This window comes from Onychomys torridus, chromosome 17 (assembly GCF_903995425.1).
Source record: "Onychomys torridus chromosome 17, mOncTor1.1, whole genome shotgun sequence".
NCBI lineage: Eukaryota > Metazoa > Chordata > Mammalia > Rodentia > Cricetidae > Onychomys > Onychomys torridus.
The window spans coordinates 7,518,650-7,543,417 of record NC_050459.1 but is presented as its reverse complement, the minus strand read 5'-3'; the positions used below and the strand labels follow the sequence as shown (position 1 = coordinate 7,543,417).

Below are 24,768 nucleotides of genomic sequence, written 5' to 3'. Positions count from 1 at the left end.
CTAACACAGAACTGTTTATAGGCAAGGATGTGGTCACGGTGCAAGTATCAGGCATCATTATTGATGACAGCATAGAAAGTTGAAAGTAATATAGATTAGGTCAGGAACCTGGTGTTCAGAGAGATGGCCTAGGTCTAGGACAGAGGATGTGGAATTTCCAGGTGAGGAAAACCACAGGAGACAAAGAAATTGATAAGTGCCAGAGTAGCTCAAGAATTAGGAAGAAACTCTACAAAGTTCCATGTTAATGTGCCTTACTTTTCATGTGTGTAAACTCACAGGAAACAATGAATATTTGTGTTCTCTTCCTTAGGCTTCTGCTGCCACAGGAAACACAGATGGATGACTGGAAGTGGGAGAAGTCTGTGGTCTTGTAGATCTGAAGCGAGAAGGTGGCTGGAGCTCTGGGAGCTTCTGGACCTGCCTCTCTCATCTAGGAAGGCCCAGGTCTTCCTTGCTCATGACCTGTATCACTCTAACCATGACCTGTTGGGGTCACATGACTCCCCAGCCCTCTCTGCACACCACCATTGGAGTTAGGTTACCCCATATCAGGTGTTCTTACACTGCAGCTAGTGAGGCACAGACGAAGACCTCTGTTCTGAGCAATGCAATATCCACAGCTTGCATGCAAGAGGATCTGGCCATGTGAGTGGGAGATACGTATTTCACTACTAAATTCTTACTAAATTTCATATATTCAATCTTTACTTTCAGCCTCAGATCAATTTACAACTTCCCAATCCACTCACTGTTCTCACATCAAAATTTAGGAGCTTTAAAGCCCAATTTCCAACAACAGTCAGTTTAGAATAGTCTTAATAGAAATTCAACTCTCCTAAGAGCTGATATTGTCAAACTGTCATTCTCCCTTCCTTCAAGACCCTCAATTTTAATAGCCAATGAGCTCAGACACACTTGTGGATTTAATGCTTATCTGTCATTTAAATCACCAGGTTAAGAGCAAGCCCTAAAACAGGTAACTTCATATATGGTTTAAAATTGGCTATGACAAATAAACAAAAAGAAGCCAAGCCCCAAGGCCCCGAAGCCTTCTGTCATCCAAACGTATGCTCATTAATGAGATCTTGTTAATATTTCATGCACAGCCTCTCCCCATTCACTTTAAAATATTTCTGTAATGGAGATTGGAAGCTGCAACACGTTCCTAGGGGTAATGAAACATTCAGATGTGTGTAGGAAGGATCTTCAGATGTAATTCAGATAATGGTGCTTAAACATACCTAAAAGGACCTCTGAGCTTCCGCCTCAAACAAGCTTCCGGAGGAGCAGGATGGAGGCTCCTCCTCGTTCGAGTTCCTACCCAGAGCCCATCCAGGCTGGGACAGGGGGTGATGTTACTGCCCCCTTCAGCAGTGACAGCTATCTATCCCATAGGGTGTAGCATGTGCTCACTGAAATAAGCAAGGAAGGCCAGCAGGAAGGAGCGGAGTGACCAAAAATGTTTCAGACTGTCTACCTGGCCAATAAGAGGCTAGAGGCTAAGAGCATATGGGATCATTGAGGTCTCTCCTTGGGAGGCAACTCTGCAGTCAAAGGTTATATAATATATCAGGGACGATGCCTGCTGCTTTTAGGTGGGTGAGCTTTTTCCATATCTCTTCACCGACAAAACGTAGAATGTTGTTTTCTGATGCAACAGTTCAACATGCAAGTACATGTGGCTACATCTGACAGTCCACAAGGCATATGGGCTAACATATTGCCGCAAATCACATAGAAGCTACATTGCAGCATGTGAACGAGTCCTTGGGGAGTCCTTTGGCTACAACTCATTAGTACATATCACTGAAATGAAAGATTTCCGTAAAGCCACAAAATCGACTCCAATTATGGAAAACTCTCTTAAAAAACAAAAATGCTTTTTAAAGGAAAACACATGATTCCACGGGGGCTTTGGCTCCATATCAACTAATCACTGGGCAGTCCCTGTGTTCTTTCATTTCTCTAAGAACTTGGTGAATAATTCCCTATTATATTAAACTGTCGATGTTTTCCCCTTAAATTTTCAAAAACAAAATTAAGACTGAAATGCTAATAGGTGCTCAGAAAAATAATTACAACCGAATTCAAAATTATCAAGCCATGATTCTGAATCACACTGTTGGTTTTCATGCAGTCAGCACTTTTTTTGTCATTATGGCACAACACAATAGACTTATAAATAAGGACATTCAAAGAAATGCCTAATGGAGCTGCTTGGACGCTCTTAAGAAGATAATTTCCTAAATATAAGGAGTCAAGATACCTGGTGATAGTTTTGTACATTTTTTCTCTAAATTCAGAAGGCAGAGTTTTAAAAAATCTAAAGACAACACTAGAACATTCCTCTAACTGTAAGGATGTTGAAAAGGTCAAGGAAAAGTAAAAAGTAGTAACTGCTCAGAGATCACAGAATCTCTCATCAACTTCTTTCCATGTCCCACAAGCTTCTCCAAGCATCTAATGACATTAGTCCACTTCTCACAGGGGCACCTTACACCTCACCACCACATCATCATGTGGGCTCCTGTCATCCTATCTGGGCTTCCGAGAGTCTTCTCTTCTCCACAGCTCTTTTCTCCATGTCATTCTAGGGTTGGATCATCGGTCAAAATGCACTTTCTAAACAGGTGGGTTTGCTCATCCCACCATCCCATTAGGGTTTGCATTAAACTTCACACTGTCAGTTTAGAATTCCCAGACCTGAGCATTTCCACTGTTCCCTTCTCCAGGAGCACATGCCTGGAGCTGATATCACACATGAGGACTGTGGCATCCTGCTGGGCTCTGACCCACAGCTTTGAGCATCCCTCCTATCACTTCCTTCCTGACTTCTTTCAGTGGACACCTCTTCCTTATTCCTGGCTATTGCTCAACTGTGGATGCTGGCCAGTCACTGAAAAGCCTGCTTTCCCTTTCCCCCAGTCTGTCTAATACTAGCTCCTCAGTTATTACTGTTTCATCCTTTCTCCTGTCTGAAAACATGCTGGGAGTCGAGAGGATGACACCATCAGTGGGGCACACACAACTGTTTATGGGTTAGCTAAAACCAGTAATGTTAGATGCCTCACTTATGGTGCATTTCACATTCAATGAAACTTGTACCCTTCCCCAAATAAGTGGGTGTATACAGGGGTGCACCTGCCCACTCACGCATACTTCTTTCCCCCTGCTGCAGATGTTGAAGAACAAGGAGCTCTTTCTCAGACTACTTTGCACCATGGAGTTCACTGGTCTCTGGTTTCTACCTCTCCAACACTGCCGACCTGGCTTAGCAGGCAGAAGTGATGGTGGCTGCATGTCTGTGCTTCCTGACATTTTTCCAGGTAAGCCCACCACACGCAAGCTTCTCTTTGCTCTAGCAGTGGGTCACACCTTTGATACAGAGTGTGAAGGTATGCATGCTGCTGTTTGCCAGGTTCCCTAGCAGCAGACAGCTTGGTTTCATGGTGTAGCTGAAGAGCAACCCTGAAGTTTTGATTTAGACTCTCTCAAAGCTCTTTTCCTACGCTGAGTTGTTTTCTGCCTGGAGAACGAGAGTAGATACTGGCTATTGCCACGCAGGTCAGTGTAGCACAGTGACACACATTTCTAGAGTCCAAGTCGTCACTGAAATAGCTCCCCTTCATAGTTAGTGAGTTCCTCTGGAGAATGGCTTTATGCTTTTCTGAGACAAATAATTGCTTCCTTATATAGTACTAGACTGGTAGCGGCCGCCGCGTATTAATTTTTGTTATTTGCATTCTGACACCTGACTGCTCAGTGTGTGCATGCTCCTGGCTCATCTCTCATCCTCTTTTGGTGGATCGTGGAATCTCCATCAACAAGGGAAGAGATGAGCTGGGATACGTTGATGAGCCCCTCATTTTCACCATTCAAAGTGTGTGTGTGTGTGTGTGTGTGTGTGTGTGTGTGTGTGTGTGTGTGTGCTTATAATTCTAAAAGTGGAAGACATCAATAATAAACAAGAGTTGGGTATAGAAAAACATAGATGCTTTAGTTAAGAGGTAGACAGATGTGTTATTAAACACCCTGGAGGACATTTCAAGTCTGCCTGGGAAGGAGTTTATGGCAGTGAGAGGGACTTAAGAAAATGGGATTAGAACACACAGCCTAAAGAAGAAGACTTGCATAAGGGTTTATGACAGGTAAATCACGGGGCAAAGACGCACTGGCTTGGATCAACTCTAGCACGAGAGGACAGAGGAGGTGTGCAGACACCACTCCAGGCAGGGGTGAGACTCCAAAGTGAGAAACCAGCTTTACAAACCCAGCTGGAATGCTGGGGGAGGTCAAAGGGCTTGCTTTCTTAGGTTCTCAGAAAAATACTTCAATATTAAGCCCACATTCAGGCCAAGCACACTCAGAAGCCCAGAATTTATATAAGAAAAACAGTGGAACAAGGCTGTTCATGCTGATCCTGGGGCTCTTTTTCATGTTGATGAAGTCTATAGACACAGTGAGATAGTTACCCTGCTAAGCAGATACTGTTCTGAGATGTCAACTCAGCCTCAAACCAAAGCAAAGAGCTTGTAAAAGTTAATGACTGTGGGCTGTTTGTGTGGCTTTTGAGTGTCTAATAGCATATCCTTAAATCCTGTGCTCTAAAGCTTGCATCCCTCTGGCGCACCAGTACACAAGGCACATTATGTGGTACACAGGTACACAGGGCACATCACATGGCACAACAGTACACAAGGCATATCATGTGGCACCCCAGGACACAAGGCACATCACGTGGCACACCAGGACACGAGGCACTTCACATGGCACACCAGTACACAGGGCACATCATGTGGCACAACAGTACACAAGGCACATCATGTGGCACACTAGTACACAGGGCACATTACGTGGCACCCCAGGACATGAGGCACATCACATGGCACACCAGTACACAGGGCACATCTTGTGGCACATCACGTGGCACACCAGTACACAGGGCACATCATGTGGCACACCAGTACACAGGGAATATCACGTGGCACACCAGTACACAGGGCACATCATGTGGTACACAGAGCACATCACATGGCATACCAATACACAGGGCATATCACGTGGCACACCAGTACACAGGGCACATCACATGGCACACCAGTACACAGGGCACATCATGTGGCACACCAGTACACAGGGCACATCACATGGCACACCAGTACACAGGGCACATCACATGGCACACCAGTACACAGGGCATATCACGTGGCACACCAGTACACAGGGCACATCACATGGCACACCAGTACACAGGGCACATCATGTGGCACACCAGTACACAGGGAATATCACGTGGCACACCAGTACACAGGGCACATCATGTGGTACACAGAGCACATCACATGGCACACCAGTACACAGGGCACATCACATGGCACACCAGTACACAGGGCACATCATGTGGTTCTTCCACTCACCCTTCCTGCATAGTGCATGACAGTGAAGGCTGGGCCTTGACCTTTGAAAGCCACATTGCCGTTACCATCCTTCATAGGGGAATACACTGTATTCGTGTTTGATGATTCCAGGAGACTCTGCAGCTTTCTGGAAAGATTGGGCTCCACGGACCAAATCACTTGACTCTCCTCATCCAATATGGAGAAGAATCCTGAGGGTTTCTGGAAGTCAACAAAAGTCAGACGTTTGCTTTTGTTACTCCACTTGGGGTCCTTGACGCATGCCCTCCAACTCCAGTATATTCACATAGCTACTCAGAACACATGTGTCCTGCCTTTTAACACACACCTATGTTTGCCCATGGCTGCACACTGGCTCTGCCACCTTGGATCTCTCAGTTAGAACTCTTACCCTGACCATTTGGTAGCAGACAGGAAGAGTAGGCTACAGTGTTAGGAAAAAACACAGGATAAGCAATAGAGACAGAAGGCAGAGAGCAAAAGCCTGAGCTTTCCAAATAGCTGGATGGTGTCTGTTTGAAACACTAGCAAGCATTTAGAGGCAATGGGTGACTCCATATAGCACCTCATGCAAATAAAAGATGCTGTTGACATGCTTGATAAAACAGTTTATCACATTATTATTATTCTCCCCCTACTGTGAGTGTGTGTGTGTGTGTGTGTGTGTGTGTGTGTGTGTGTACGTGTGTACACATGTTTACACGCCAGGGTATTCATGTGGAGGTCTGACGGCAACTTGAAGGAGTTGGCTGTTGCTTTCCCTCAAGTATGTCCGGGGTCATAATCTAGGTTGTCAGCCTTAGCAACAAGCACCTTTTCCCGAAGTCATCTTGCTGTCTCACATAATAGATCTTTACTTATACAATAGAGATATTGAGTAGAAAGCTTTTCACTGTATGCAGGATAAAAAGTATGAATATAAACACATGCTGATGCCTTTAGGCTTAATTTTAACCAAAGTTTAACTTAACCAAAGGTGATATATGTGCATATACTTTTCCTGCCAACCTTTCAAAATTTAAATTTTAGAACCTCTGAAGACCAATACAAAAACATGTAATATATTTCAAGGTTTCACTGGCCTTGTATACTAGCTTACAAAATTCATTTTGCACATTGGCCTCTTGTACCTTTCCAAAAGAAGTTTTTAGGTTTGATAAATAAAATGGTGAATGTCCTTATATCATCAAGCAACAGTCATTTGTGCTCCTCAGAAGACTACTGGAGACCAAAAAGGCATTGCAGCATCTCATACATAAGGATACCTCACAAACAAGACCTTCAGACAGAAAATTCTCTCTCCAGTGCACCTGAATGCACGCATTCTGTTAAGTTTCTAATTATGTTATGTAAGTACCTGGAAGAAGAAATCCAAAACTCCAGCCTGGTTAGCAGGAGAATAGGCGGTTTCCATGGCAACTCCCTCTTGTACACACTCTGTTTGCTCTTGTAGGAAAAGCACTTCTTGGATATAGTGATGCATCTTCTCATTGGTCAGGTTGACACAGAGCTGTTCAGGGAAGAGAACAATACAGCAGATAACACAGGCAGCCATGCAGAGCTACTTGTCCTGGTGTGGTGCTCCCCAGCGACACACAGACTGGGGACATCTAGACTAAGTAGTCCACTTGGATGACACATGAGTTTTGCCCTCGAAGGCAGCTTCACTTAAGTCACTTCTGGGGTCACACTGTCCCAATGTTCAATGTGAGGTAGGAATGCCAAAAAAACGAGAAATGTAACCACAGTGCCAACATATAAACATCGAGCCTCAAGCACTGGGAGCAAAAGAAGAACCATTCCTACAAGGAAGATATTTGGGCTCTTGTTGACAACTGGAGACAAGCCTGACTGCTGTGGGTCCCAGGCAGAGGGGCATGTCTCTTGTGTGCCCTGTTCTAATTACACATTGGTGGTAGGTAAGAGTGGACACAGATTTTTCTCTAGACGTTACATCCAGACTAAGGGATTCGTGACACTAAGAGTGTTCTTAACTGAAATACACCTGTTGAAAACCCTCTCTCCAGTTTCCAAAAGACAGTCCCTAGAGGAAAAGAATGTTATTTCTTAGTTGTTTTTCTTTATCTTAAAATGTTTATTTATTCTTTTGAAATTCTCTTCTCTCACACACAGTATCGGATCACACCAACCTCATGTACCCACCTCCACTCAATCTCTTCCCTTTCTTCCCATGAACCCCCTCTTCCACATTCTTGTCTTTTTGGAAATCAACTGCATTTAATTGAGGTTTTCCTTCAGCCTGGGTGAGGGCTGATTTAGTGAAGTAAGGGCAACTTAGCTGTGGCTACACCACCTAGACATCCAACGCCCAACTCCCACCAATCATCAACTGGCTCTAGCCAGTCAGGGAGGGGTGGGGCCTCATTAGCCCTTCCCCTCCCCACGGTGGAATTTTGACAGGTCTTGTGTAGGTAGCCATAGAAGCTATGAGTGCAGCAGCCATGCTTCATGCAAAACAATCCATTTGAACCAAAATAAAACATCACTTTTCTTCCAGGCACGTTCTCACTTATTCGCATTCTTCTTATTTATTTTTAATATTTATTTTTTAATCCTTTAAATTTTTCATACATGCGAACAATGTGTCTTGATAACATCCATACCTCACTTCTTCCCTCCATGTCACCCAACATGTCTCTCTCCCAGTTTCATGACTTCTTCCCCCCCACACACACTTTTTTTAAACCCAAATGAGTCTAATTAGTCCATCTGTGCAAGCATGTAGGGCCATGCCCTAGGGCATGGGTAACCTACTCGTACACACCTCCTAAAGATAAGCGACTTTCCCTTTTCCATCAGCCATCAACTGTCAATGGTTCCTCAGCTAGGGGAGGGTAGCTGCCCTTTGGCGAAATTGTCACTAGCCTGATCTTGTGGAGATCTTATGCAGGTAACCATAGCTCCTTTTACATTAAAAACTAAAGTAAAAACAAAAAAACAAAAAACACAAAGGCATGTCCTTACTTATGAAGTGAAATTCACCTCTCATGCCTTATATATCTTTCTGTTCTCTGCCATCACTCCCTGGGATTAAAGGTGTGAGTCACCATGCCTGGCTGTGTCCATTGTGGCCTTGAACTCACAGAGATCCACTTGGCTCTGTCTCTGAGTGCTGGGATTAAAGCATGTGCTACCACTGCCTATCCTCATGTTTAATATTGTGGCCGTCCTGTTCTCTGACCTCAGATAAGTTTATTTTGGGGAACACAATACCACCACACACCTTTCATCTTTCCTTAATATGTCTTGCTACTGCCAACATTGGTCTTTGGAAGTCTCCAGAAATGCCACATTTCCAAGTCAAATGCTCAGTTCTCAGCAGCCGTGTCCCAGTGACTTATACCAGACATCCACCCCTTAGTCACATCTCCCCGTCTTGGGCTTTGGCCTCTCTTGACCTCTTTCACCTTGGCCATTCTTCTGGATTCTCTCCCAGCTGCTTTTCAGCTAAATCCGGCTCATCTCTGCTTTACCACAGCATACCTCCTGCAGGGCTAGGCCCTTTGGTCTCACAGACCTCCTCATCACCTTCCATCTGCTCCCTCAACAAATTCATATCCTGTCACAAAAACTAGCATTTTCTAGTGGTTCCATTCCATGGTAAGGATTGTTTCTCTTTTGTGTACTTAAGGTAAACATTGCATGCTAAATTCTAATAATTTTTATATTGGTTATTTCTTAGTAATAAAATTGCCTCAGTATTAAGGGAATTCAATGATATTTTAAATGCAAAAAAATGTAATAAAATACACTTTTGAAATAAGGTGAAATAACTTACATTTTCAATTTTTCTTCTCTACTGGCTATTTTCATGAACATTTCTATCTTTTTATAATTAAAATGGAAGTGGCAAGCATACATGTTCCTTTCACAGCAGGGATTTATCATATACAGACTTGACAGTTTCAGATAGTGCTTTTTTCCAGAACTCCTACTGGGGATTTGTACACCACTAAAGAAATGCAGTTTCTAGTGAGGCCCTGATGGACGGGTATGAGCTTTGATGAGATAAGACAAGCTGAACAGTGCCCGCAGTGAGGCAGGTTTTGCTGTGGTGCTCATGTGCTAAACACACCCTCCCTTTGCCAGCCATAAGGTTTCAATTCTCTTTGCCGCAGTCACATTGCAGGAATAGCGACATATCACATTTGGGTCACCCATCTCTGCTTCGGTTACACCTTCAGCCATCAGTGCAGTCCCTGATCTGACTCTGTGTTTATTCAGGAAAATCAATCACACAAAGTATGTGCTTATCTAAGGAGCCTTCTGCTTTCAATCCCAGAAACCTCCAGCTTTCCATCCACCCCATGAAATACAGTTGTCTAGGAGCAGAGAAGAAATGAGAAGAAATGTTCTAGTGATCTGTTGGTCAAATGAAAAAAAGGGGAGGAGCTGGAGAGGTGACTCCACTGGGTAAGGCACCTACCGCCAAGCCTGAAGACCTGAGTTCAATTCCTAGACCTACATGTTCGGAGAGAACTGACTCTTGCAGATTCCTCTGACAATGTGCATGGTCATGCACACGCGTACATGTACATTCATTCACACACACACACACACACACACACACACACACACACACACACACACGGGGGGGGGGGGGGGGCTGGTGGTAATAAATTGTTTTAAAGATTCCTTAAGTTCCAGTGGTCATGACAGAGTAGTCGTGGGAAAACAGGGATTCCAAGTTTAAACAGATCTACTCTTGTTCTTTAGGCTTTGCCATGATTACAAGGCAACAACATGCTCTGTGGTTCCTGTTGGAGTAAATAAATCTTCAAACCTACAGAAATTCTCTTAGACTGAAGACCAAGTGATCAGAAAGGATAATGATCCTGGGACGTTGGTTTTCTATCTAGAACTAAGAATTTTTGTTGTTATTGTATAGCTGTCAATATACCAGATTTACATTTTGTTTTTAATGTACTTACATTGATGAATATATTTTCATGAACATATATATTTATATCTATTTTGATGTAATTGCATTTATTAATACTGTATTTGATATTTTTCTATATAAAACTCTCCACTTATCATATTAACAATAAAAATTTTGTCTACATGACCCCTCCTGGTACTGGTCACTGGGAAGAGGCTCACATCATTGATTGGCAGCTGAGGAACAGAAGCTGCTCCTGCATTCTCTAGAAAGAAACCAGACACCAGCTCCCACAGGAGGGATGGGTATCCAGAGAAGATTAGCTGCTATGGGGGGTACAGTGACATTAGACCTGGGAAGACTTGGGGTCCCTGGGGAATAAGAATCCAGAGAGGTCTTTCTGGAGAAAACGGGAGACTCTCCAAGTTTTGCTTTCTGAATGAGGCCTGTGTACTTTGTATGTATTAATTTCATTCTAAACATAATCTTAGCTTTCGCCTCCATCTCACACTAGTGCCAGTCTCTTCGGCTTGAATTTTCAGTTTTACGTCCATGTCAGCCATTTATCTTTAACTGCTCTGAGTTACCAAATACTGGAAGTGATAACTTTGGGCTGTACCTGGTGTAGCTCAGGGGACTCAGTTAAATACAGAAGCCTTTCTGGGGAATGTACTTGAAAACTACCTATAAATGTCAGCAAGGCAACTAACAGCCCTTCTACCTCATGCCTGGTGCCTACTTGAAACATAAAAAGTATATTTCAAGAATAGAAGGGAGAACAAGGAAAGAGATACCATGATAAATGAAGACCCCATGGGAATAGGAAGAAGCAAAGTGCTGGAGAGGTCCCCAGAAATCCACAAAGATACCTCCATAATTGTCTCCTGGCAATGGTAGAGAGAAAGCCCAAACTGACCTACTCTGGTGATCAGATGGCCGAACACCCTAACTGTTGTGCTAGAACTCTCATCCAATGACTGATGGAAGCAGATGCAGAGATCCTCAGCCAGGCCCCAGGTGGAGCTCCAGGAGTCCAATCGTCAAGAGAGAGGAGGGATCATATGAGCGAGAGATGTTGAGAGCATGACTGGAAAAAGCACAAGGACATATAACTAAACTAGTGGAAACACATGAACTGTGAACCAATAGCTGAGGAGCCCCCATGGAACAGGATCAGGCCCTCTGGATAAGTGAGACAGTCGATTAGCTTGAACTATTTAGGGGGCTCTCAGGTGGTAGAACCAGGACCTGTCTTTAGTGCATGAGTGGCTTTTTGGAACCTAGGACCTATGCTCAGCCTTGGTGTAGGGAGGAGGGGACTAGACCTGCCTCAACTGAATCTACCAGGCTGAGCTGAATCCTCAGGGAAGTCCTTGCCTTGGAGGAGTTGGGAATGGCGGGAGGAGGGAGGACAGGGGAATCTGTGACGGATATGTAAAATTAAATTAATTATAAAATTTTTTAAAAAGTATACTACATTAACAAAAAAAGGAACCTAAACTGCCAAAACTGTTGCATACATTTTTACTGTATGCAAGTGTGTGTGTGTGTGTGTGTGTGTGTGTGTGTGTGTGTGTGTGTATGTGTACAACATCATCAGAGGAAAACTTAATAAGCACATTAGTCATGGTTCTAGAAGTCTCTAGAAGTATGAATTTGAATCAATCATCAGTAATCTAAAGGATCATCGAATTCAATGCAAAAACAAGTGCTATTTCTCCTTTTCAGATCTACCCATTGGAGATGTATGGGAGGTATTAGATTTACAGGTACTTCTCAGAGCAGACTCGAAAGTGGGTGAAAGGTAAGGATAATATTGCATAGCCATTTAATTAGTATGGACACTGCTCTGATTAAAGCACATGCTTCATATGTTCAATGAACTCACAGGTTTAACGATAAAAATGACGCATTCCTTGAAATCTCTGTTAAGCAGCAGAACCTCATTGCCTATCCAGATGGTCCATCATTTGTATTAACGACAAACTTAATTTCTTGAGTAAATTTTCACCAACTGTCCTTCTTTTGTTTTCACTGCTCTGTGAAATCTATCCAGAGCAAAACTCGACAGTGCATGACACGTATATCACAAAATCAAAGGGGAGGATTAATTAAAGCTGACTCCAGTAGAAGGCAGAGCCCTGGGTGTCCGACAATGGGGACAGTCATCCTTGCTGCTCAGTGGCATTAACAGAGAGCTTTGTGGAAGAGGCTGATGTCTGGGTCTGACCCTGAACCCATTAAATTGGAGTGGGGCCTGGGCACTGATGTGTTTAAAAGCTTTCAGATGGCTGTAGAACACACCAAGCCAGATAATGAAAAGGGAATGCAGCTCATTTTGTTCAGCATTGAATCTAGAAATATATGCAAAGTGTGTTGTGTATTAGTGCGCGCGTGTGTGTGTGTGTGTGTGTGTGTGTGTGTGTGTGTGTGAGAGAGAGAGAGAGAGAGAGAGAGAGAGAGAGAGAGAGAGAGAGAGAGAGAGAATGTGCTGAAATTTCAGATACTGGACATTTCTCAAAAATGTCCAGAATATTTAACTGTCTGAGATGCGGACAGCTATTTTCTAAGAAAGCATTAAAAGGCTGACGCCTACTGGAGAAACACCAAAGTAAGCTAAATTCACAGGCTCCTGTGTAGAACTTCCCAAGGCCTTTACAAAGTCAGGTAGATGATGGGTCTCCAATTTGCCTCTTCTGAACACTTCCTGTTGTCTATATTGCTAGATGTGTTTCCCCAGGGAGTCAGCTGTGCCTGAGATCAATACTTTGTCTATGAAGTAGAAGCTGTGGGAAGCTGGTGAGGGCAGCATATCTCCTTCCATTTTTCCTTTTAACAGTCTTGGATCTTGTCTCCTTGCTCAAGGCTTCCTAACCCACCATTCTGGCTTAGAAAAAGTACATTTCCTGTCTCCTACCACCCTCTATCCCCGAGACAGAGCATCTCACCTCTGCCAGCAGCCTGGCCCCATTGAAACAGCATTGTACTCATTACTGTAGCAGCATCAGACTCCTGTGGGAGACCCTCCATCAGCACATAGACTTCCTTTTGTTGGTTCTGTTTTCATATTGGAGCTAATGCCAGCAGGTCCTGGTCCCTGCAGTCTCTGTGTTGACAACTTGACTCTCAATGAGGAGGTATAAAAATATGGAGTTTTGAGGACATGTCTGGGTTATGTGGGCTTGGTCCCTATCTTCATAGGAGGAGGATGTTCTTTATGGAGGGCCTGCTAAGCTCTGCCTCTTCCCTCACCCTCCTGCTCATTTGTTCTGTGAGGAGCAAGCATCCTACCACAGGCATGGGGGTGGAGCACAGTGTCCAGAAGATATCTTAGGAATGGACACAACTTTGCCATATATAATGGGTACCTTGACAGGTAGCATCCCAGAAGCACCATGGAACAATAATTCTCCACTCTTCTAAATTATCCAGTAACAAGAATCCTGTTACCACAAGCACAGAACTGTCAGTTAGATCATAGTGTTGCATATGACAACTTGATCCTCAGGAACCAGCCGGCCAACAAGAAAGCATTCCATCCCATTGGATCCAGTATTCTACACAATAATACCTAGCTTGGGGTAGAAGAGCATCAGTTCAAAGGAAAATGATTTTAGCTATTTTGAAGGACACCTCATACATTACACCTCAGCTCAAGCAGAAGCTAGGCTCTAGTATTAGAAACAGAGCCTTTGGCCAAAATGTCCTTAATTCAAAACTTCTGCCGTTGTTTCTCATTGTTCACCATTTTTCAAAGAAAACAATGAATGTATATATTTTTTTGTTTTGGCAATAAACTTCTGGCTTAATTAACATGCACAGTTCTTCATGCACAGTTACAAGTAGAGGCCTAAAAATGATTGACATACAATTTCTGCCAAATCAGCTGGGCAGTGGTGGCGCACGCCTTTAATCCCAGCATTCAGGAGGCAGAGGCAGGCGGATCTTTGTGAGTTTGAGGCCAGCCTGGTCTACAGAGCAAGATCCAGGAAAGGTGCAAAGCTACACAGAGAAACAAACAAACAAACAAATTGAAAAAAACAAAAACAAAAAAACAATTTCTGTCAAATCTATCATCCTTTTCTACATCACGGTCATTTTCCAGAGCTAGAGGCCTAGAGATATGAATTACAGACTGACAGGGCACTGCATTTGAGGTCCTATGGACACATGTCTGAGTTCCAGTTTGGTCCCATGAGACCTTTGGCTATCTGTTCACATTCTGAAGACAGCCAGAGATGAAATACTATCATGTAGTATTAATGAGTATTCAGTTTTTAAAGATAAATATGCAATAATGAAGTATTATTCATTGTCCTAGTTCTTTTTCTTGTTGCCATGACAAAGGAACCCTGAGGAAAGAAGCCTGTATTTTGCCTCATGGTGGGAGGGTAAAGGTCAGCACAGCAGGGAGGTGTGGTGGCCACTATCAGAAAGAGGAGCAAGGTGAATCCTGCCCTTTATCCAGCTTTCTGCTTTCTCCTTTTACTCAGTTCAGGACTTCAGCCATGGGGTGGAGCTGCTCCACATGCATGGTGGGACTTCCCTCTTAGGGTTAACCTTTCTGGTAATGTCCCCAGAGCTGTGTCCCCCTTAGGTGATTCCAAATCAGTCAAGCTGAAGCGGAGGGACCATGAGATTAAATAGAGTATGTTTCTGATATGCACATAGATCCATATGAATTCTTCATTTTTGTGTTGAGAAATTTTCTCTTATTTGACCTAGTACTAGGGTGAACAAGTATTCTGGCCTCTTTGATTTTAACTAATTGACTGATATTAAATAGATTTAGTATAAAATTCTGCTGTGGAAAAAGTGACTAACAGCACATAAAACTTATTAAAGGGGTATTATCTTTGCACTTCTCACAACAGCTACTATACTATCTTTAAAGAAATAAAAAAATGCCAATCATTAAGAGGAAGTAGTTGCTGATAGTAAAAGCTTAGCTATATGTTCTGATAGACTGCTGGTTGGATTGCCTTTACTAACATGACACCAGGCTGGATTCTGAGCCTGGTTCTATGGGAACTACTGAGAGCCACATAAACTATCTGTGCTTTGCTTCAATACCAAATGATGCAAATGAATGTACAGAACACATTTGAGAAGCAGAGTCATTAAATGCACAGTTTATATGCTCACAGTGTATATATTATAATATAAATACATATATGTGTACACACACACACACACACACACACACACACACACACACACACACAACATACATATCAGCTAACCTGAAGAGGCCTCCATACTCTTACACATAGACTCCACATTCTTATACATAGACTCTGATACTATAAGAGGTGTATTAAAAATGTCATGTGGTCATATAACTATTTGGTTTCTTTCTTTTTCTATATAACCTTCAAGCAGAAAACATGTAAGACAGAGCTCGTCATGTTACATAAGTATGGTTTTGGAATTCGCATGGGAAATGAGTTGAGATCACCATGAGGTTGCCCACCAGTTATTCAGCTTAAGGGTCCATATTGAATGTGCTACGGCTAAAAATGACATGGACTGTGCCCACTTAAAGCTAAAACAGCAGCAGCGTCAAGCCGTTTGCACCTTCCCCTCAGCAGGACAACTAGAATCAGCCCTTCTCCATCACAGGGATGGCCTCAGCCTACTGAAAAATCAGAGTTGTGAAGCTGGAGTACTGATTAGGCTACCTGTCCCCAAAGCTTGCTCCTTTGGGATGCTGCAAAGGGAACTGGCCAACTGACTTCGAAAAACCAAACTGGCCGAGAGCAACCTCCACAGAGGCCCGCCTGGAGAGAGCAGTGGGGTAGGCTGAGAGGTCCAGCTGAGAACTGGCATTTCCCCAGGTTCTTGGCTGAGGGAGACTCAAATATGAGCCCTCTAGCTGAGGCCTCCAACTCTGGCTCCAGGGGCAGCCCACTCCCTGACCATGCTCAAATTGCTGAACCTTGAGAATCAGAAATATCACAGGGGTTTGCGCCTTTAACTTCTTGGGCATTCTCTGAACCCCACTGTGGGCAGCATTTGAACTTTCATTTGGTATCCCGAGTTCATATTCCTTAATCTGTTCACAGTCTCTTACACTTAACCAAACCAACCAGGGCCAACGCTTTTCATATATCAACTGATTTGCACGTGTTTAGATTGGTTTGAATGTGTAACTTCCTGTCACCACTTCCGCTGCATCTTATATGAAAATATTAGTCATCATGCATGTTCCCCTGCTGGGTTGTACAGAGGACAAACTCCTGGTTTATCTTATTGTGTTCTTCTGCCTTTGGATTTCTAAATTTCTGGCTGGCTCATGAACACTCACTATGTAGGTTTTGCTCCCCCTACCTCCTACCCCCATCAATCTCCTTTCTTCTGTCTTTCCTTCCGTCCATCTATCAAGTGACAGACCACCATAGTGTATTTCTCTCCATGGAAGAACCTAACATCACTAAAGAGTTACATAATCTAAAAGCTATGTTCACTATTGTGATGGTTTGAATGTAATTGGCCTTTATAAGCTCATAGGGAGTGGCACTATTGGGAGGTGTGGCCATGTTTGAGTAGGTGTGGCCTTATTGCAGGAAGTATGTCACTGTGGGGGTAGGCTCTGAGGTCTTACATATGCTCAAGCTATGTCCAGTGTCTCAGTTCACTTCCTGTTGTTTGCAGATCAAGATGTAGAACTCCAAGCTCCATCTCTAGCACCATGTCTGCTTGCATGGTGTCATGTTCCACCATGATGACAGCAGACTGAACTAACTGTAAGCCAGCCCAATTAAATGTTTTCCTTTTTAAGAGGTTCCATGGTCATGTGTCTCTTCACAGCAACAAAAACTCTAACTACTAAGACTATTATTATAATTCAAGAAGTTGTAACACATTAGAAAGTTGCCTCCAAGCCCACCACCTGCCTATGTTGAAATCTCATCCCATTGGTTATGGTGCTGGAAGGTAGTGAAGTCCATGAATAGGACCACTGTCTTTGTGAACAGCAGTACTTCTTTTACAGAGGAGGCTTTTGCATCCCACAATGTAAAGACACAAAAGGAATCTCCAAATGAGAGGAGGTCCTCAACAGACTCAGAACCTGGAAACAATGGCATCTTGCTCTTGGGTTTCCAGACTCCAGAACTATAGGCAATGACTGTGTACTGTTTACCCAGTGTAGGGCAATTTGTGACAGCATCACAAAGATGGTGAAAAGTGCTATAATGTCAGGCTGACCTGGCAAGGTGACAGAGGGCACAGAGGTAGGGATGATGGGGGTTTGGAGCACTTCCTGCTAGCTTTCCTAGGGCGTCTCTCTTTGAACCAATCATCAGTGTTTGCCACAGAGCAAGAACCACCAGCAAACCCACAGTGATGATTTATTCCTTACCAGTCTTTTCTTCTACAAATTTCAATCACAAACATATTTGATAAAATTCAGTTGTGTACAAAATAATGTACTAGACACAATTTCAACCTTTCTGGAGTTGGCACTCTATAGTCAATAGCTGATCTATCAGTCAATAAGCTCAAAACAGGATAGAATGAATGCTTATAAAGGCAATACGTTCCCTTAGGTGTGCTCGTAAATATAGCAATGATTCCTTAAGCATGCCAGCTTAAGTGCACAGTGGAATGGAAAATGAGAAAGTTCTTCTACCAACAAAGGAATCCACAGAGAATCAAACCAGTGGCCTTAAAAAAAAGTTCATATGCAAATTTTGGAATTTATTGCTTCCAGGTAAAGATGCTGTTTGCATTTAGAATAAAAAATCACCTTGTCTTTCCAGAAGATTCCTAGTCACCATTATGTACAGCAGCAAGGCAGACTTGCTAGGAAAATGGGATATTAAAAATTATTCTTGCATAGTCAAAGTCTAAGAATCGATCTTGATCTTGACATTTTACCCATCAATGCTTAAAACTAGCATTTGAACAAAAGATCAATTTATGTGTTAGCTCTTAAGGGAAAAATGTCCCTTCCTGATACCCAGAAATCACAAGCTGTGAGTATATTCTGAAATACATCATTAAAACATTCAGCAGAAAGAAAGAATAAAGGATCTGTGTGATGGTGGTACAATGCCTATATTTTAATAAAGAGGCAACATGAATACTGTGCATCTTATCTATGAGCACAGACTGAACATGTGAGCTGAGTCTGGGTGTGGAACAGCCGTGTAGGAGGATAGTCTCCCCAGAATGGGACTTCCTGGTACATTCTCCTACCATGATTTCTACATGTCATTTAGTGGGACACAGGTAAACAGTGCATGTCATTGTGTACATGGAGGTATGTGTGTATGTGTATGTTTGTATTTCTAAAATGAGTATGTGAAGTCTCCAAATTAGAGCAGACAATACTCAAGGACCAAGAAGAGATGTTCAGCAGAGCAGCTGCAGATCTGGGTACAGTGTGCAAGCTCTCTTGATCATACCCCTCACCTCCTTTATAACTCCTATTATAAAACAAATATATTTAGGTATGAACAAGTGTGAGAGAAGAAACCATGGCCTGTGTGGTCTTACTTATAACCAGTGCTCTCTTTCATAACCCTGGATTGGAGAAGATGTAGAGCTGTTTTCAACTAAAACTGAGTAAAATCCACACTGTTTTCAGTGTTCCCAAAGACAGAAAATTATACAGTGGGATCCCTACATGATCTCAGCCCTTATTGTCAGTATCCCATTTCTCATGCTGCAAGTTGGCTATTCACATACATAGAGAATCCAGGATGACAATAGACAATCCACCTTGGCCTAGATATTTCTACTACAAAAGTCACAGATCTGGGTTTTACATGGATTCCATCTAAATCCTGTCCATTACCACTGATAGCCACATTGTACATCTAAGAAAATAAAGGTAAATAAATCAATCACAAATTACATGAAGCTCCACAGACAAGCAGTAACAAAATCAATTTTTTTCAAGTGCTGTGTTCTTATGTGACCCCCATGCAGGTCATTAATAGCTCTGCTTTTCTTTAATATTTAAGTTTTAACTATTTTTATTTAAATACTATTCCTGCAGTCCTATTAAGATGTGTATACAAATCAGATCTTTCTTAAAAGCATCCTAGTTGGGTGGTGGTAGCGCATCCCTCTTATCCCAGCACTTGGGAATGCAGAGGCAGACAGATCTCTGTGAGTTTGAGGTCAGCCTGGTCTACAGAGCCAGTTCCAGGACAGAAAGAACTGTTACACAGAGAAATCCTGTCTCGAGAAAAAAAAAAATCCTCAACAGGAGGTGAATGAAACACAACTAATAATTCTCCAACATGACTGTGGGCTCTCCAATAATTCTATGTGTGAATGTCACACAAGATGAGCCCACAAACTGCAGCAGGAGGCACAGCAGGGACCCTGCATTCTGACGCAGGCTAAGCTTTCTGAGGGCTGCTTCCTGATTTCAGATGCTTCTGCTCTCCATCTTCTGATCCAGCACAACATTCCCATGCCCACACACAGCTAGGGACCTTCACAAGAGCATCAAACCTCGTGACTCTGAGCACACGAACCATGGAGAGATGATGGAGCATCAAGCCACCAGAAACGGTACCTTCAGTTAAAGAGAGGGCATCCTTATGGAAGCCCATATTTGAATATCTTAATGGGAAGCATAAGTTGTAAAATCAATTAACATTCACAAGATCTTAAATGATTTTAAAAGAAAACCTACTTACTTGCTCAAATTCATTCTTTTGAAATTCCTCAAAACCAAAAATGTCCAGTATTCCAATGTCCAATGTCTGTGGGCTGAAAGGGAACACAGCAGAGTCAGTGGGCATTCTCAATGATCTACTCGTTGAGAGGACTGCAAATACACAGCCTGGCTCTGCTGACTGAGATGAAGATTCTGCAGATTGTGATTTTGGAATCTGCTGAAAAACTCTGAAGGTTGGCAGAACCTCTGCCCTCCTTGAGGTTGCTTCTCCAACTCTGCACTCATAAATACACCTTGTTAGTAGGTTAAAAACAGAACTATGGACGCGTGACTTCAGGCTTGTTTCTCTGAAGTCATGACCTCCCCACTAGACCAGGCCTCCTGACCCTCAGAATGTGACTCTACATGCTCCGTGACCCCCGTCCCCATCTGAACTCTTGTCTTTCCAGGTTCCTCAGAGTCAAGAATTGTTTCATACCATCTAAGTACGACATTAGTAGATACGTGATGTCCGGCAGGTCAGACTTAGACACTTCATACTGTGATCTTCCCCAAGGACTATTTACAAGGAAAGGGGATCTTTCTGGGCATTTACAACAGTCTTAGATATGGTCCCCCATGTTGCGTCTACATGGCAGGTGAGGAAGAACATCGAAGGTGGCTTTGAGCACCCCAACTCCAGGCACAGATGAGAAGATATGCAACATACATGTTTCAGAAATTTAAACAGAGATTTCCTCAAAAATTATTCAGGGAGATCGTACAAAGCTTGAAAAATATTTGAAGCATTTGCACTGGTATTTCCATATGGAGGTGCTCCTTCTAAGAATATGGTTAAAATATCATTAGAGACTTATGAACACAGTTTTTCATTGGTTTAACTACAGCAACATCAAAAGAAATGACTAATGTCCCACAACCAAGACACGGAATTAAATCTCAGGCGTACATAGTACATTGATATAACAAAAACTGTCCCATTTATAGGGAGTGAAACACACACACTCTAAACAGAGCATTGCCCAAGTTGAGACACAAAACAGCCAGGAGGAAATGGAGCAAGCCCCAAAAAGGGAAACAGGATTCCTGTTTACCTCCCACCTTTGCTTGGTGATTTTGATAACCAGCAAATATTTTATCAATGTTTAAAAAAATCATATAAAAACATAAGAAATGTTCAGCAACAACAGTAAGTCAAGAGACAAGCCCGAATCCAATGTATCCCTTAGAAGACTTGCAAATTGAATAACATCAATCTGTTTTTAAGAACGCACCAGGGATGGCTCAGTGGATAAAGCCTTGACATATGAGCAAGAGGACCTGAGTTTGTAGCCCCAGAACCCACGTAGACAGCAGGATGTGGTGGCTTGCATTTGCAACCCTAATGTTCCTATAGGGAGATGCAGGGGAAGGAAGAAAACTGCCCGGAAGCTTGTAAGTCACGAGCCTGGTACATGGAGCCGTGAGGGAGAAACCCTGTCTCAAGCAAGGCAGAAGGGGAAATCTGGCACCCAAGGCTGTCCTCTGACCTCAGTACTCAATATGGATATTTTGTACACACACACACACACACACACACACACACACACACATGCACACGCATGCACATACACGCATGCACGCATGCATGCACGCGTTAACAAAATAAACTCATGGTACAGGAAAAAACATGAAACACACAAGAAGAGAAATTTCTGAGTGGTCAGCCTGAGGGCATTTTATAATCTTCTAAACATCCTACACTACTATAATAAAATTTTCACTAAACACATGTTCATTTTACTTCCAAAGTAGTTACAGTTGGGAAGGAAAGTGACTTGAACCAGTTCCATGGGGCCAGGAGCCCCTGTGTCAACACTGAGATGGCACTGATGCTGACAGGGGTTATGCAGGGACAACAGACAGGATACAGTCCAATGTCTCTTCTGAAAGAAAGCAGCCATCTCAAGAGCAGACACCATCCCCTCTCTATGTCCATCTTGGGAATGGACCCCTCTCGCATGTGCATGCTCATCTCAAGAGTGAATGCTTTCTTGTGTGTGCCCATCACCTCAGCAGAGGACGTGTCTCCTGTGTGCCAGTCTCGAGAGTGGGCATTCCCTCTGTCTACTCTGATGCTCTCTCCAGCTGGCTCAACTGGCTTGTCCTGCCTGGTTCCTACTGACTTTTGCAGTCAGGTCCTTAACATTAGGACACAATTTTGGTCCTAATTTAATTTAAAGAAAGTACCAGTAGGTACCAGGGACCCTGTGCCTGCCTCCTGCTCCCCAAACCTTCCCTTCTCCCAGGATAACAATGTAATGTTGACAGGCAGGCAGAGGTGCTTAGTCACCATGTATGGTGGGCAGAAAGATCCACTAGGGATTCTTACCTCAGTTAGAAGCAAAAGTGTCACCCGATGGAAGCATTCATGAGCTTAAAAGTACAAACCTCTTTCGTTGTTTTGTTTTTTAATATTTGATTGCTCCAAATGTGTTTAGCCACAAATGTAAAAGATGATTTAAAAAACAAAATCTGGAGTTACAAGGAAGATTAAATGTAAATTTAGAGCATGGTGCGGAGGTCTGTCTGCAGGACTGCAGGGGAAGGTATGCTCCATGACAAGCTGGTTTTGGTTCTTTACAACTGAGTGGCGTTGTGACTATGCCCTCCATTCCAGGAACGTGCAGCCAGTGGGGGGCCTGTGCTACACAGTGACCAACACAGCTGCCATCCCCTGGAAAGCAATGGTACTGCCACACAGGTATGTCTCTCTATATCTAGGCTCCAGAAGAGATAAACTCAGACAGCCTCAGACCCACCAACACCCAATCTTTCAGGTGAAATGAACATAGCTATGTTGAGGGCCATTTTACATAATTCTCTGGGGTCCTGCTTGGAGCTCTCCTGGTGGCTAATAATGTATATTAGCTTATGAGTAAATTGAACATCTTCTATAGCACACAAATATTAACTGTTGTGCCACTAATCAGGGTCTAATCACATGTCTATGCGTAGGTAGAAGGTTTGGATCTAGAGTACCTTCCTCGGACTCAAACACACTATCTGAGCTAAGGTGTCCCTTGGCTGTCATGAACAATCCCTTAAAGCTCCCCTGGAGAGTTCCCTGAGCCATAAGTAGGCCTAGGAAAGGGACTCCAAGCATAGTTAGTCATAAAATAAAAATACATTTTGAAAAGATGGTAAGTCACGGAAAGTCTTAGTCAGGAACCATGACAGGGTGGGGGTAAGCCCAAATTCAACACATGGCAAGGAGGCCTCTGCAAGGCCTGCATGTGGGACATTCCTCCAGACAAGCTATTGGCAGAAAACCTCAGCAGAAATCCCTCAGCTGTTATAGGTGAATCAGCTTCTTTGCCAGATAGCAGACCAATAGGGCATGAGGATGGGCAAGAATTATTCCTGGTGCATTCCAGACTTGAACATCATTGTCCACCTCACTGCCCTTGGGGGCTCCTGGATTCACACAGAGGTTAGAGTTGGGGTGTCCCTGAAGGGGTTGACTGTGCTGTGGCACCTACCAGCTGTGCCTTCACCAGCCATGTGATTGTCATAGAAGTGCATGTGATAAAAGCCATTTATTCCCTTCTTATCTGTGAGATCTGCAGCTCCGTTCAGTGCTGTTAATGAACACATGTGCCCTTGTGAGAGCCTGCATTTACAGCCATGGTGTACGTGTATGTAGACTCATTACTGAGAACATCTTCAGAAACAGGAATCACGTCAGCCTACTACATGGTTTAATTATTTTAAAAAGCCATAAACAATATTTAAATGATATCAATGCTTGCATTCTAAATCTAAAACAACTCCCATTTCAGCATGACAGGAGGCTGAGTAAATAAAACATCACTACTCCACCAATTGCTCCCTCGTCATTAAAATGACGGTTCTAAAACTCAGAAACACAGATGAATATTCCTGTAAATGAAAACAGCCAGGTGCAAAACTCAGTGTTGGAGGGGCAAAACAGCTAAATCCTTCATACGTGCCTGGAGACAGCCTAAATTGGAAGTTTGGAGTGTGATTTGGCTCCCTTTACTGAACTAAAGAACTGATTGTGGGATGACCCAGAAATTCCACTCCTGGGCATGTGTCCAAGAGAACAAGTCCATATGCCCAGTCAAAGACATACATGAGTATCGTGGGACTTCTTTGTTCATACAATAAGACTGGTGATGGTAAATCAAATAATGTGACAGTAACCTGTACTGCTCTGTTGCTGCATTTTTTTTAAACAGAGGAATCTTGGGTGGAAGCAAGGTAAGAATTAGTAACCAATGACAGTTGCATTCAATGTCAAATGTGCATCTCAAACTTGAACGTTGAATGGAAGAAGCCACCCAAGTAAAAGAAGAAGAAGAAGGAGCCAGGTCACCCTGAAGCTCAAGCAGTTGGAGGCCACAGGGTCATAGATGGGTGCAAAGTCTGTAGAACCATGGGGATAACAAGGCACTAAGGTAGGCTGGGCCTCAGCAGAATAGAAAGGAGATGTATGTTCATGTGATCTCAACTATGCAGAGGACAGTTTGCCAGGTTAATAAACATTAAGTGATAGGCTCTTAGACACCTGTTTATCTTGGCATTGATAAGTCCAGAATGTCATGAAGGTATGATATTTTATGACCAACCTTGCCTGTTCCAAGTTCCCACACACCGTTTATTATCAGAAAGATAACTGCAGGCAAACGCATCCCAGATAAGGCTTCTACATGACCCAGACTTTGAAGGAGAAGTGCAAACATCGCTGCCGGCGACCCTTAAGACCTTGAATGCTTGTATGCATACTCTCTTTGCTATCTTGT

The 24,768-nt window shown here is 43.1% G+C and overlaps 1 protein-coding gene across 4 annotated transcripts in view; it reads right to left on the bottom strand.

Moving 5' to 3' along the window:
- The window catches only part of Myo16 (myosin XVI), a 473,339-nt gene that overhangs the window by 149,273 nt on the left and 299,298 nt on the right, over nt 1-24,768 (bottom strand). For all 4 annotated transcript variants that reach the window (XM_036166675.1, XM_036166674.1, XM_036166671.1 and 1 more), the window contains 3 exons: nt 19,983-20,055; nt 6,778-6,930; nt 5,421-5,621 (listed from right to left, as the gene is read on the bottom strand). In XM_036166675.1, coding sequence (XP_036022568.1) covers nt 5,421-5,621; nt 6,778-6,930; nt 19,983-20,055 — 427 coding nt within the window. The remainder of the gene's footprint in view (nt 1-5,420; nt 5,622-6,777; nt 6,931-19,982; nt 20,056-24,768) is intronic.